At 47.8% G+C, this 15,037-nt stretch overlaps 1 protein-coding gene across 2 annotated transcripts in view; it reads left to right on the forward strand.

Moving 5' to 3' along the window:
* Positions 1-9,205: 9,205 nt before the first annotated feature.
* The window catches only part of SCTR (secretin receptor), a 71,368-nt gene continuing 65,536 nt past the window's right edge, over positions 9,206-15,037 (forward strand). For both annotated transcript variants that reach the window (XM_038564964.1, XM_038564965.1), the window contains exon 1: positions 9,206-9,299. In XM_038564964.1, coding sequence (XP_038420892.1) covers positions 9,255-9,299 — 45 coding nt within the window. In that variant the 5' untranslated portion in view covers positions 9,206-9,254. The remainder of the gene's footprint in view (positions 9,300-15,037) is intronic.

The raw sequence follows: 15,037 nt of genomic DNA on the forward strand, positions 1-15,037 counted from the left end.
GGTCATTTGGTGAAGGCCTTAAACCCAGACATCCGGGGACAGCTAATTTCTCACGCCTTCCCAATGCTCTCCTCATCCCTTACCCCCAAACCAATCCCTTCTGCTCAAATGTCACTTTTCCGGGACGCCTTCCTTAAGCATATACCAGAGGAAATTGTTACAGGTGACAGAAATGGATCTAAGTGACAGAAATGGATTACAAGCAACAGAATGAACTCAAAAGTAAAAAAAAGTTAAAAATCTTTTTATCTACCTATCTCTCTTCTATCAAGAGAGACTTCAGTCACAGCTACATCTAGATGCCAGAGGATGGTGTTAGGATCTTGTCTTTCTGTCTCTTGGTTCTCTACTCCATGTTGGCTTCCTTCTCAACCAGGACTCTTCATCACGTGAGAGGGCTGCCATCTTGCTATGAGTTTTGAGAATAATGCTAATGCATAGGTCTTGGTGATGCCCCTCTTATTGGCCCAGCATCAATCATGTGTCCATTCCTGAACAAGCTACTGTGGCAATTTGGTGGAGGTGCCTCTCCTCGCATAGGTCTGGGTCATGTGCTCACCCCTGGGCTGCTGTTGGTGAAAGCCCCACTGAAGCCACAAGGTCTGAGAGTGGGAGAGAGGAAGGGAGATCCTTGTACCAGAAGAAGGGAGAATGGAGGCTAGCCAGACACACCATCCAATGTCTATTAGATTGAACCTTTTTTTAAAATGCTTTATTTATTCGTGAGAGACACACAGAGAGAGGCAGAGACATAGGCAGAAGGAGAAGCAGGCTCCTCACAGGAAGCCTGACATGGGACTCAATCCCAGGACTCCAGGATCATGCTCTGAGCCAAAGGCAGACACTCAATTGCTGAGCCACTCAGGAGTCCCTATATGGTTCAATCTAGGGACTCCTCAGTGGCTCAGAGGTTGAGTGTCTGCTTTTGGCTCAGGTTGTGATCCCAGGGTTCTGGGATCAAGTCCCACATTGCGCTCCCTGCATGGAGCCTGCTTCTCCCTCTGCCTCTGTCTCTGCCTCTCTCTCTGTCTCTCACAAACAAATAAATAAAACCCTTTAAAAAAAGCCTGATTTAACCTTATAAAATCATTGATATTCAACTACATTTTACCTATAAGAATGGTGACTGATATGGCTCAGCCTCATACGTTAACCCACAAGGTTTGGTCTGGTCCCTTGGTACATGCTGCTATAGCATGTATCATAGTTTACGGTATCATCCCACCATACATTCTGCAGTTGCTTACTTCAGCTGACCAATCAGATTGTTCACTATGTGGTTATGCAAGTCTCTGAAGTCTTGCAAACCAGCTTCCATCATCTTGCTTGGCCTCCTGGGAGGGGGTGCAATTGTAGTATCACAGGCTTTGTGCACTAGGCCTCTATCATTCTGGCACAGTCACCTGGAACAGAGTAAGTACTCAAGGAATATTCATTGAATGAATGTGCTTAATTAGTTCTCCAACAAGTGTTTATTGCTCCTGGAAAAAAATGCAAAAAAAAGCAACCTAATTTCTTGTTGGAGAAGTTATTTATTTATTTATTTATTTATTTATTTATTTATTTATTTTAATGGAGAAGTAATTTAAAATAAAATCTCTAGTCAACCAAGTGAACCCTCTTCACAAAATGAAGAAAAGAATGAATCAGTTTTATTATTAAGCATTAAACCAGACTGAGATGTGCATCATTGACAATCCACAAAGAGATGGCAAAGACAAATAAAAATCTTACCGTTTGATAGAGCCTGGCACAAACAATCCCTTACACACAAGTTAATTGTCTTTATCCAAAGGAAAAATGAAGCTCCTCATATCTTTTTGACAAGCAGGAAATTACAACTTGGAGCCAAATGTCTGAGCTAACCTCCCACAGTGACAGGGAGCTGGGGCATCACCGTGCCTTATATCCACATTTCACAGAGATGGATCCAACGCCTTCAAGAAAAACATTTCCTGACACAAAGCTGGCAATAGGCTTATTTCACTTTTTAAAAGATTTACATACATTTCAGAAAGATGGAGGAGATTTCTAATTACAAGTTTTATAAAGGAAATACTAAAAGAGAAGGAAGAGGAGAAAAGATCTCTTTCCCTTCGGGCACCAGAGATTTTTAAAATCTAGCTTTTGGGGGGTTGTATAGAAGGGGAGGAAAAATCTTTTATCCCTACCCTCCCGGGTTCAATTGCAAATCAATTTGTTAGAAGACAGATGAACAAGAGCAAAACAGTTGTAATGACCTGCAGATGCACTGACGTTTCATAAGGAAATGAGATTCAGAAAGGTGGTCAGATGATTGTAGTGTATTTATCATTTTAGGCTAAGCAAAAGAAAAGGGGGCTTGGGAGCTTCTGGGCTGGGGAGGCAAGTATAGGAAGAGGAGGCGAGAAAATGTATGATAAATAAGATTTGTCCTGTTATGTGGCTAAGAGTCTCTCAGGTAATACGAGTAGTCTTGGGTGCATAGCTCTCTTCCTGGTATAGACTTTTTTTTTTTTTTAACAAATGGAAATTTCCATTATAAGTGTAAATTTCCTTTACAAAAAGGCATATTTATACTTTATAATTTAGGCAAAGGGGAGGGGAAGTGGGTAAAGAGTTTTTCCCGTGGCTGCTAGTTCTCAATTGCTTTTGGCTCAAAATAATCCTTACGACCAAAGTGGCATGTTTCGGGTCCCATATTCTGGTTACCCTTCAGTATTTACCCTTACATTCTGTCTCACTGGGATAAGAATATTTGTATGAAACCAATGGAGAACTAGTTATCTTAGAATCAAATATAAGAACTTCCATCATCAGGGTAACTTCTAAACTACTGTTACAAGAACATGAACTTCTAGAGTTTGGGGTGGTCACGACTTAGGTTTGTATGCCCCACTCTTCCTGTGGGGGTACTAGGAGAAAAGGATTAGAATCAAGATCTAGATAGAAAATCATCAAAATCAGAGAGATGGAAAAAAAAAATCAAAGAGATGGGTGCTTGGGTGGCTCAGTTGGTTAAGCTCCTGACTCTTGATTTCAGATCAGGTCATGATCTCACAGTTGGGAAATTGAGCCCTGCACTGGGCTCCACACTCAGCAGGGAGTCTGTTTGAGATTCTCTCACTCCCTCTTCCTCTGCCTCTCTCCCTTTTATTGGTAAATAAATCTTTACAAGAAAAAAGAGAGATAGCCCCTCTTCATCACTCATGGGGATTATAATGCAGTTTAGAGGGTGTATAGTATGGCATTTCCCCACAATGGCCATAATATTTGTGGTTTCACAAGTTCTTCTAGAATCTTCTCATTCTCTCATCAAGAGGTGAGTGTATGGTGCCTTCCCTTGAACCTGGGCAGGCTTTTCTGATTGTCTGGATGTCAGTGAGCCCTCTTGCTCAACTATAGACCCCCAACAGTTATAACCAGAAATAGTAAAGACCCCTTAATTCAGCTCTAACTTAAACCTATTGTGCTTATTTCTTATCACACTTTCTTGAGGCATTGACAAGACATTTTGCAATGACCTCATTCCAACTGCCAGACCAGAAAAGCCTTCATAGCAATGGAATGCCTAGAAGACCACACCCCAATGTCTCCTTCCCCACCATGATCAAGTGCTGAACACATACTGACCCCCATCCATGACCAGGTGCTCTCTACCTGTTTTCTTGCACACACACCCCAACCTCTCTCTATAAACTCTAGATGTCCATCTTGATGTGGAGAACAAAGACAAAAGAAATGTAGATAAAATTAAATTTCCTAATAACCTGCAGCCCATTGACAAATACTTGAGACAGGCAGAGTTTGACATTCCTCCAGGAACTCCCAACTGTCTTAATATTAATGCCTTGCTAGAGGAAAAAACAACCTTAGCTTGACAATAGCCAGGCCTCCAGGATCCTGAGAGTCTTCTTTAACATATGAAAGTCCTTTTGGAAACTTCCTTTGTCTCATAACTTAAAAGTGTATAATCAATTGCTCCTCACAATCCCAGGGCAACTCTTTGTGCCCACAGGTCCTGTCCCTGTGCTTTAATAAATACAACTTTCTTGCACTGAAAATGTCTCAAGAATTCTTTCTTGGCCATTTGCTCCTGTACTGAAACATCAAATCACATCACATCTTGAGGGCTGGAAAGGTTGGTTGAGCCTGCTACCTCCCTGCTGCTGCAGGCACCCAAAATAAATTTCTCCCTTTCTTTTTTCCGAACTCTTGTCTCCTGAGTTATTGGCTTCTCTTGCCACGAGTTTATCGGAGTTTGTTGAACAATAATGCTAGCAAACCCAGCCAGGAGCTCTCCTTTCAATTTGTCCGCCCGTCTTGGGATCCCCACCCTACCAACCAGTTGGCTGAGGAGCGTGCCAGGGCTCACCAGTACCTTTTCTGAGTTAGCAACTATGATAGATCAATTGGTAATATGGACAATTCAAAGCAACAGAAGCAGCACTGTGTGATTCCCAAAGCTGCATCATCAATCACAATACAGTTTCCACATGCTCTTTCTTGGGATGCACACTTTTGTGATCATGAGCCACTCTCGAAGCTCCCTGTCACCAAGATCACGTGGAGAAAGCACACAGACAGTGGGAGATGCATGAGGAGCCCCCGTTGCTCCAGCCCCAGACATTTGACCAAGCACATCTTAGGATGACTCTGGTCCTAGCCACTGTCTGACTGCAACCCTGGGAGACTTTTTTTTTTTTTTTTAGATTTGTTTATTTATTTGAGAGCATGGGGAAAGGGGCAAAGGGAGAGGGAGAAAGAGTCCCAAGCAGATTCCCCACTGAGCTTGTAGCCCAATCCGGGGCTCAAGCCCATGACCCTGAGATCATGATCTGAACCACCTGAGTCAGCGCTTTACCAACTGAGCCACCCAGGTGCCCTGGGGAGAGACTTTGAATGAGAACTGCCTGGTTGAGGTCAACCCTAGAACTGTGAAATGATAAAAAATAATTGCTGAGGTTTTCCATCACTAGAGTTGAGTGTAAGGGGTGTGGGATGGAAACAGTTCAAGGCTGGGGACCCAAAGTCCAGAGTTCTGGTACCAGCGAGCCTACCTCCCAAATGTGTGATTGTTGAGCTACAGTCTCATCACATCTCTTTTTCTTCATCTGTTAAATGGATGTAAGATTTCCAAGTGGGGCTATCCTTTCTCCTTTTGCCTCCTCCCTCCCAAATCCATTTTCTCCCTTCTCCATCCAGCAGGTAGACTGTATGGATAGTTTCTCTATCTCTCATATGCCTGTCTTGTCTCTGGCACTGGGTTGTGTTCAGCTAATGGAGACATCACCAGGAGATCAGTGGACAGGAGAAGAGAAGTCAGGGTATTTATCTGACCACCTAACCCCCTTCCAGGGCTGCAGTTTTAACAGTGGCCACATTCCTTTCTGGTTAAGTTCCTAGCGTGACTCTAGGACAGCTCTTGCCAACTTCTGGGACACTGCTTTTTCTCCTTGCCCCTTATTAAAGAAAACATTTTAACACTTGTTAAAATGGTTAGAAAGACTTTATTCAAGACAGTTAGTAAAGGGGTATTGCAATAGGGGAGAGAGACCCAGCTCAATTTGGAACACAATAAGGACAAGTGGGGATTTATGGCCTAGGAGCAGGATGAGGGGGCAGTGGATGGAAGATCACTAAGAGGAGACATCAAGAGTGGGGGATTCTTGCTAGCAGGACTTAACAGGATCCTTGCTGAAGGCAGGCCAGGATTGAGACAGCAGAGGTGGGGAATGAGGAACTTGACCAGATATCAAAGATGGTCAGCTATCAAGAGTTGGAGGGGGGAAAAAGAGTTGGAGGGATTCTTACTAAGCTGAGGACGGTGGGACTCTTGCTGAGACCGGGCTGGGCAGGCCAGAGACAGAGGGGGCCAAGATCCAGGCCTAGGTGAGAATAGGAGAATTCTATTTAGGAATTGGCCAAGGTCCTGTCCCTGTGCTTTAATAAATACAACTTTCTAAATTCTATTTAGGGGCCAAGATCCAGGCCTAGGTGAGAATAGGAGAATTCAGAGAATAGGGCTCTGAGGAGTTAAGCTCAAGTTTTGTCAAGGGGAGAGTCTTTGCCCTCTACTTGCTAGTTGCTAGTCCCTGCTATCTCACTGTCCCTCACTGGCTCCCTTAACCTTGCCCACAGCACTACACCTCCATTGTCCTTTCATTAAACACTCTTTAGTGAAACCACCCATGCTTTCGGTTCTCCATCTTCTGCCAGGCATGGCTGTTATCTTGCCAACCCCATAGGGCTGTTTTAAGGGACAAATGAGATGATGCATACAAAAGCACTTTGGAAGCCCAAGAGTAAGGAAGTCATCTTCATGACGGACAAGAACCCTAGTACAGTACAAAAGGTAAAGGCAGAAGCTTTGAGCTCAGTCCTGGGTTCAAATCCTGCCCCTGCCCCTTGTTAGCTAGTCCCATCTCATTGATCAAAGAAAGTAAATATCTCTCATATAGTCCTGGAGGATTGGCTATGGTAACACACTCCAAATGCCTAAAAAGGGTCTCTAGCACATGGCAGGTATTAAAAACATTGTTAGTTCCCAACCTCTTTCCTTCCACCCCTGTTATGAAATCATTTTCTCAGGCAGGTTTTACAAAGCCACTAACTGCATCCATGACTTGAAAATGGGCTTCTCATGGAGCACCTCAGACCCTTTTCTCAATACTCAGAGAGGCAGAACCTCCCATTTAAGGAAGAATGGCTTGCCACAGGCCAGAAATTTATTAAGTTGCACAGAACCAATGTGGTTCTGCTATTTTCCTGGAGATCATGAGGCTCTGATATAGAGCACAGATTCTGTTTTTGTACTGTTTTCTTGAAATTTCTTCCCATCAAAGAACCAATGCATACAGTGGTTACAGAAAACACAACACAGAGGTCTATACAGTAAAAATGGCAAGTCCTTACGGCATGGTTTTTCTGATGTACGTTTAGGGTGTTGGGGCTTAAGGGGCCAGGGAAGCAACATTCTTTCCAGCCTGAATTTTGACCCATTTAATAAATAAGATTAAGACAGATGAGGTCAAGTAGCACTTTCATGAGTGATAACTGGGAGACTGCGTTTATACTTGAGGGCAAGTGGGTTTTCTGACTTTGAACTGCAGAATTACCACTGTCCCTGGTGACACTGGTTCCACACAGGCAGAGCCTTGACCAGCAATGAGTCCGCTGGGACAATCCACTTACAGGCTCTCTGCAGATGAGGGAGCTGTCAAAGGGAGGCAGGAGTGCAGAACCTCATGCAAGTCCTTACCACATATGTGTGAATCACATAGAGCTCTCTCTACCTGTGTGTGTGTGTGTGTGTGTGTGTGTGTGTGTGTATGTGTGTCTGTGTGTTAGGGGGAGAGCCTTAATGAGGGAGTAGAGAAAGGTCAGGAGGATTATACTAATGGATGCACTCCGGGAGGAAGGAAATCAAGGGTGGGGTTGAGTGTTCCCCTTCCACATACATTATCTCCTGTTCTCCACTACTGTACTAGTGTTTCTACAAACATCCTTGCACATATTTCATTGAATCTTTGGGTGAGTATTTCCGTAGGAAAAGTTCTTAAAAAAGGAATTCATGTGGGGCACCTGGGTGGCTCAGTGGTAAAGCATCTGCCTTTGGCTCAGTGATCCCAGGGTCCTGGGATTGAGTCCTGCATTGGGCTCCCTGCAGGGAGCCTGCTTCTCTTTCTGCCTAAGTCTCTGCCTCTCTCCCTGTGTCTCTCATGAATAAATAAATAAAATCTTTAAAAAAAAAAAAAACTGAATGCATGTTTCTGTATACTTTAGGCTGATATACCCTGGGTATTGACTGTGGACCTGAGAGCTGAAAGTTCTTTCTCCCTTTTATTTTTACTCTGATTTACCAGCTTTGCCCTATCAATAGCTTCTTCAGGTGAGGAAGGCCGCTAAGGACTAGCATATGCTGCCTTAAGAGCAGGTTAGCTAAACAAACAAAAAAAAGCAGGTTAGCCATCTGACCAGAGGCCAGTCACAGAAAATCAGGGTACCAGGGTTAGGCAGGCTTTCTGATCTGACCTTCTGAGTCGCAGGTACCCAGCAGCATGGTTGATCCTCCTGCACCCTCAATACCCTTCTCTATCAAATGGGCATATTATGACTAAAGGGCTTGGGGGGGAATTCAAGGAGCTGATGTGTACTTAAAGTGCTGGGAGAAAGGTCAAGATAGGAGAACCAAGAGAAGAGGAGTGGAAACAAAAACAGAGAAAGAGAAAACTGGGCCTGTAAGAGCCATTTGAGGGTACCCAGTACTGAGAGGCTAAAAGCCCACCTCCAGGTCGTCTAGGCACTCACTCTGGTTGAGCAGCTACTGGGGAGACCTGCCTGGTGCTTAAATAGCTTCACAGGGACACCAGGAAGCACAAAGCCTCCAGGGGTTCATCTTCAGCGCAGCCCCCATAACACCTTGGGTGTACCACGGGGTCCTTTCCCGTCTCACCTGATCATCCGAACTTCCTCATGTGATGGTGCTCAGGGGAATGAAATTCCCTAGAAATGAGCGTTATGACTTATTTATTTATTTTAGAATGACTTTATTTTTTTTAAAAAAGATTTTATTTATTTGACAGAGCACAAACAGAGCAGCAGAGGGAGAGGGAGAAGCAGGCTCCCTCTCTGGGCAGAAAGCCCGATGTGGGGCTCCGTCCCAGGACCCTGGGATCATGACCTGAGCCAACGGCGGACGCTCAACAGACTGAGCACCCAGGGGCCCCTCAATAATGAGGAAATATAAAGTGAAAAATCAGAAAGGAAGTGCCAAGTAGCTACCCCCCCCCCCCCCCCCCCAACAGATGCGATCTGCATCCAGGAGCAGCCGCTCAACCTCCCTTCAACCCGAGGGCGGGGATCAACCGATGCGAGACGCAGAAGGGGGCGCACGGTGCCCTCCGCGGCAAAGCCAGGGAGCGCGCCCTCGGGACTCGGGGGGCGGGGGGCTGCCTCTCCCGGGGCCTCCGCCCCCCCCACCCCCACCCCCACCCCCGGCCCGGGCCCCCCTCCGCCTGCTCGGCCGCGGCCAGTCGGGGCCGGCTGGAGGAGCGCGGGCGCCCGCGCCTTATCCATGGGCTGGGCGGCGTAGCGGGCGGCCACCTCCGGGAGGAGGAGCAGTCCCGGGGCCGCGGCGGGAGGGCCGCCCCGCAGGGCTCCTCCGCACGCGGCGGCCGGCCGGGGCGCGGGCCCCTGCGCAGGGCGCTGAGCCCCCGGGCCGCGGGGCGCACACGGGCGGCCGTCGAGGCGCCCCCGGGGGCGCGCCGGGCACCATGCGTCCCCGCCTGCTGCTGCTGCTCGCCTGCGCCGCGCACGCCGTGAGTACGCTCCGCTCGTGGGCCCCGTCCCACGCCAGGGGGGCCTGCGGGGTCCCCAGATCTTCCGCGGAGAGGGGGAAATCTGACACCCCGTACCCCGCCCCCATCCCCCCAGAATGAAAAGAGCAGGTGCGCCTGGCGAAGGCGGGCTTGGCCCCCCTCCCGTCTGCACACCGACCCCTTCCTCCGGGCTGTGCCTCGACGGAAGCCCTGCCGCGCCCCTGGCAGGGCCCACTGTGTGCCGGGCACGCCGCCTCCAGTTTTTCATTGAAACCTCACGATCGGCTTTCCAGGTCGATATTGTCACCCTCGATTTTAGGGACTGGGAAACAGGGACTCTAAGTAAGGCCAAAAATCTTGCCCCAGGAAAAGATGCTTGGAACCCACATCCTTCGGTCCCAAAGCCTTGACATTTTAACACACACACACACACACACACACACACACTCCGAGGGAAACCTCAGAAAGTTCTGGCTGGAGCTTCTGGGTCTGTCTGTGGTGGGACGGTTCACAGCTCCCTCCCTCTCTTTGGGATTTGGCTCCCTGAAGTCTGTACATCTGAGGGGTCCTGGGAGTAACTGGTCCCGGCCAACCCTATCCAGGGAGGAGCTGGAAAAGAAAAGAGAAAGGCAAAGTGGGTGGCTTGTTTTCCTTTCCCACAGAAACTCCTTGGACTCCAGAGCCTCTCCCACTGGGATTTGTGAATGAGTGGCTGCACCCAGATAGCCTGGATGGAAGGAATGGTGGTGGTGGGGGGGTTGGGGGGTAGGGTGGGAGGAGGGCCCAGGGGGTGCAGATTTCCAAAACCACTTCTTCCCACCAGCATTCCAAACTGGCCTTCAAGGCCCCTGTCCTAAGAAACTCCCCAGGAAAAGTGCTTGGGGACCTAATTCTGCGTCTCCAGTCTCCATCCTGGGTGAGTCCTTTCTGATGTCCAAATGACCTTGCCTTCCAGGAGTCCTCTCCTGTTTGATTATAAGAAAAACCTTCACCGCCAGAGCTGATGGGAGTGTTCATACTCAGGGGATGCCCCTTGGGCAGCTCTGTGACATTCCAGCAGCAGTAGTTTGGAAGAGTGGGATGTGAGACTCTCATTCCCAGCTCCCTTGTAACCCTGGAGTCTCTTCTCATCCGTGGCAGTGCTGGTGTCAGAAAGTGCTAGAGCAATAGTACCCCCTCACTAATCTGAACTCCCAACTTGGGGAAATACCACTCAGGACACTGGGGACAATTCAACGCCTCTAGGTATGTTGCTATTCAGTGCCCAGGATGAGAGAGGCAGTAGCTTCTTCCTATGACCTTCCCCACCTACTTCTTAACCCTGAGGTGGTCGGAAGAAACCAACGTGTGGCTGAGCTTCAGGACTGAGGTTCAACCTACATTTTTAATCTCAAGGGGATCCCCAGGTTACGTCAGGAATAAGCAGAGGGGGCAATGAAAGCTTCCACTTGGCTTGAATCTTCAGTGTGCCTTGGAAGGCTTTTCATGATGCTCTGGTCCAATTCCCTTATTTTACAGATGAACAAACTGAGAACCACAGAAAAAAAGAGACCAGCCCCAAATCAGCAAGTTAGCGGTGGAGCTGGGACTAGAACCCAGCTCTCTCGATCTCAGTCACCCATAGCAATGCTTCCTTATGTCCTTTGTCTTTACATGTCATTTTCATACACTCATGTCCTGCTTTGTATTATCCCAAGATGGTTTCCTGTGTATAAGTTTCGGTCCTCTGGGCGTTTTATGGGCTTATCTGGACCTGAGGTCTCATACGTCTTGGCAAGAACTCCTTTAATAAATAAGAATGGAACTGACCTACTTTGGTTGGAGTATTTCCCAGCCTTTGAAACCCTGCTTACCTTCTGTTTCTTTGACTCTGAATGGTCAGACATTTGATTTGGAGATTTAGGGCATTTAAACAATTTTTTAAAGTTATTTTTAAATTTTATTTATTTATTCATGAGAGACACAGAGAGAGAGGCAGAGACACAGGCAGAGGGAGAAGCAGGCTCCACGTGGGAAGCCCGATGTGGGACTCAATCCCAGGTCTCCAGGACTATGACCTGAGCCAAAGGCAGACACTCAGCCACTGAGCCACCCTGTTGCCCCTAAAGTTATTATTTTTTAAAGATTTCATTTACTCATGAGCAACACACACACACCCACAGAGAGAGAGAGAGAGAGAGAGAGAGAGAGAGGGAGAGAGAGAGAGAGACAGACATAGGCAGAGCTGGCTCCCTACGGGGAGCCCATACTGGACTTGATCCCAGAACCCTGGGATCATGCCCTGAGCCGAAAGCAGATGCTCAACCACTGAGCCTCCCAAGCATCCCAACAAATTTTTATTCATTTTGGGGACCCCCCATTGAGTAAGATCACGGATATCTTCCTAATGGGACATCATTAAGCCAAATTGCTTATTACTGCTGCCTGCCCTGTCCCCTCGCCTTTCCATATAGGGAAGCGTCAGGAGGGTCCCTTGCAAATTGAAACCAGAAAGTGATGATGACTGAAGGGGCCAGTTTTCTGAGACCTCCATAGAAACATGGTCTTACCTCCCTTTGCTATCCCACCCCCTTGAAGCTCATGAGGACTTTTCCCTGGAACGATATTGAGATTATTCACTAGCATATCTGTACTCCTCCTCCTCCCCAATACACACACTTTGAGATGTTGTCTTATTCATCTTCTATCCCTAGAGCCTGCCACAGTGTAAGGAGGAGCTCAATGAGTGTGTTGGTTGAGTGAAAGAGTGAATGAGTGAATGAATGAGTGTCATAAGCTGTGGCACTTTCCTGTAGCACCAAGTAATAAACAATGACATCCTGAAGGCAATCATTACTTACAAAATTGTACATAACTGTGTCAAGTAAATGAAAAACAGTCATTCAAGGAAGGGCTTTTTAATCTGTGGCATCTGGCAAACTGCCAACTTCATGACCTTAGTGAGTTAAATGGGGTGTAGAGAGCTACTTTCTCCTTCGAGTGGGGTTTCTTCACTTTGACACACTGTAACCCTGGATATTAAATCTGGGCTTTCAGCAAAGGGTGCCAGGAAGGGAGTGAGCCCCTCTCTCAGCTTGGAGGAAGTGATAGGGTAGGAAGAGTGGGGACACGGTGGAGAGAGGAGAGTCACAGAATTCTTTGTTATGGGGGATCCTGTACATCGTGTGCCATCTAGCACCATCCCTGGCCTTTACCCACCAGAAGCCAGTAGCACCTCTCTGCGTTGTGCCAACAGAAATATGTCTCCAGACATTGCCAAATGTTGTCCGAGAGGCAGGGAGGGAAGAACTGCTCCTGGTCAAGAATTGCTGCCTCGAAGCTTGTCCTGTTTCAGGGGAAATGCATTAGCAGAACTAACAATAGGGGTTTGTTGCATATGGGATTCAACACGGTGGGATTGGTGACAGGGAATCGGAGCCGAAGACAGAACATGTGTACCTGAAGAACACACACTTCCAGACAAAATGACTGGTGCCAAGAATGGGCTTAATCTTCTCCGGCCTCCCTCCTCTCTCCATCCTGTCTCAGTGGACAGCTCAGAAACAGAAAAAGTCTTGGCACAGCCGTCTGGCACATGGTGCTACTGCCTCCAGGGCGCTGACAGGCTCTGTGGCAACCCGGGGGAGCAGGATTTTAGGAAGACCTGCAAGGGTCACCTGAGGGGCTGGCTCTGGACAACTCTTCAGAGGAGGCTCACTGGGATTTTTTTTATCTACCAGAAAAATCACCTTCTCATTTTCTGGGGGAAATATTTGTGGATTCCTTTTGAAAACTGTTGCTCTCTCTAAAATTAATGTGGATGATGATGATAATGATGATGAAGGCTTCCTTTATCGAGCACTCACTTCATACCAGATACCCTGCCAGAGCCTTGCCAGCACCATCCGACTTTATTCTCATAACCCTCATCGTGCAGAGAAAGAAGCCCAGGCTCCAAGAGGGGTGAAGCCATTTGTCAGGGCCACTCACCCAGACATGGTGTGAGGACCCAACCCTGGGATTCCTAACGAGCACCCACATCTGCTCCTAGAAAGAGGCCTGCATTGGTTTCTGGTGCCCAAGGGGGCTGTCACAAAATTTTCTCCCAAATCTCAAAGTGACATTAATTTCAGTTTAATCTAATCACTTTATAAGACATACAACAATTACTGAATTACACATACCATTTTATTATGGGCCCCAGAGATGATCTTGAGAAGTCATAAAATCAATCACCTGGAGGTTACACCTCCCAAACTCTTTAAGAGGCTCTTTCTCTTAGCTTTGACCCACCTTTCTATGCTCCCATGGGGCCTTTCTCCATGCACCCTGTTCCCATTATCCCTGCCCTACAGCTTCCTCCATGCCCGGGGAGGACGAAGGGTGCCCCACTTGGAAGCCTAGACTTCATAACCAGGATTAGAGTTTCACTATCACAACAAGCGCCCTCCAATGTCCCCTGACTTGCTCCTCACTTTCCTGCCTTTAGCAAGCTGAGCTTTCTCACCACTGACCTTCACTCAGGCATTGGGACAACCTGCAGGGTAAAACCCACAACACTCAGATCCTATCTATGTGCTTACATTACAAACAGAGGGCTACTCGGCATTCATGTGGACTCCAGAAAATAATAATATCCTGGGGCCCACTCAACCTCAATGTTCTGTGTCCGGCAGATTCCAGGGGGCATTTGGGGCAAAAACGTCTTTTCTTGGCCATGTGCTATAGTCCCAGCCCACCCTGCTGCCAGGGTTCCTGTTTTCCTGTCTTCTCCAGAATCCCCACATGTCCAACATCCTCACCTGTGGGCTCTCCCTGATGTCTGTGTTCCTGACCTTCCTGGCCCTTCTTTCATTGTCATAGACAAGCTTGTCTCCTATTTCCTGACAGCCATGAATGAACTTCCTCCGACCAGCATTGGGCTCTTCTAGACGTATCTAAATTGTATCCACCTGTTCCCTTCCTTCGCATGTACGTCAGTCAGCTCTGGCTGCTGTAAGAAAGTACCACAGTCTGGGTAGGCTCAAACAACAGAAATGTATTTTCTCACAGTTCTGGAGGCTTGATGGCCCAGATCAAGGGCCGGTGGGGCTGGGCCTTGTGAGAGCTCCCTTGCTGCTTTGTCCTCACATGGTCTTTCCTCTGAGTGGGTGTAGAGAGGCAGATAGAGAAGGAGCTCTTTGGAGTCTCTTCTTATAAGGACACTAATCCTATCATATTAGGGCCCCACTCGTATGATCCTGTTTAACTTTCATTACCTCCCTACAGACCCTATCTTCAAATATAGTCACTCTGGGGGAATAGGGTTTCAACATGAATTTGGGCAGGATAACATGGATATTGAGTCCATAGCACCATCTGAGTGGGAAGAGAGCCTCCTCTCCTGCTTGTGAGGCCAGTCCCTGCCCCTGCGCTCTCAGTCCTCCCACCCCAATCCACTTCCATCCTGAGAGGACACAGTGAAGCCACTGTGCCCTGTCTTTATCTTTCTTCCTCTTAACTGGCCTTCCCCATCGGCTGGTCTGTCTGGGTCTTGCCCGGGTCTGGCCAGCCCAGATGGTCAAGAGCCCTCCCTCTGCACTCGAGGCCTTCCAGATGCAGTTCCACCTCTGCCCCCTGATGGCCAGCTTCTTGGAAGAGGCATCCACAATGATTGCCTCCACTTGCAATGATTTCTCAGCCCGCCACAACCTGCTCCCACCCCACCACCCACTGAAACCAATCTCTTACATGGCCTTCGTTTTGCTGTCTTCATTTCA

Source organism: Canis lupus, chromosome 19 (assembly GCF_011100685.1).
Source record: "Canis lupus familiaris isolate Mischka breed German Shepherd chromosome 19, alternate assembly UU_Cfam_GSD_1.0, whole genome shotgun sequence".
NCBI classification, from domain to species: Eukaryota; Metazoa; Chordata; class Mammalia; order Carnivora; family Canidae; genus Canis; species Canis lupus.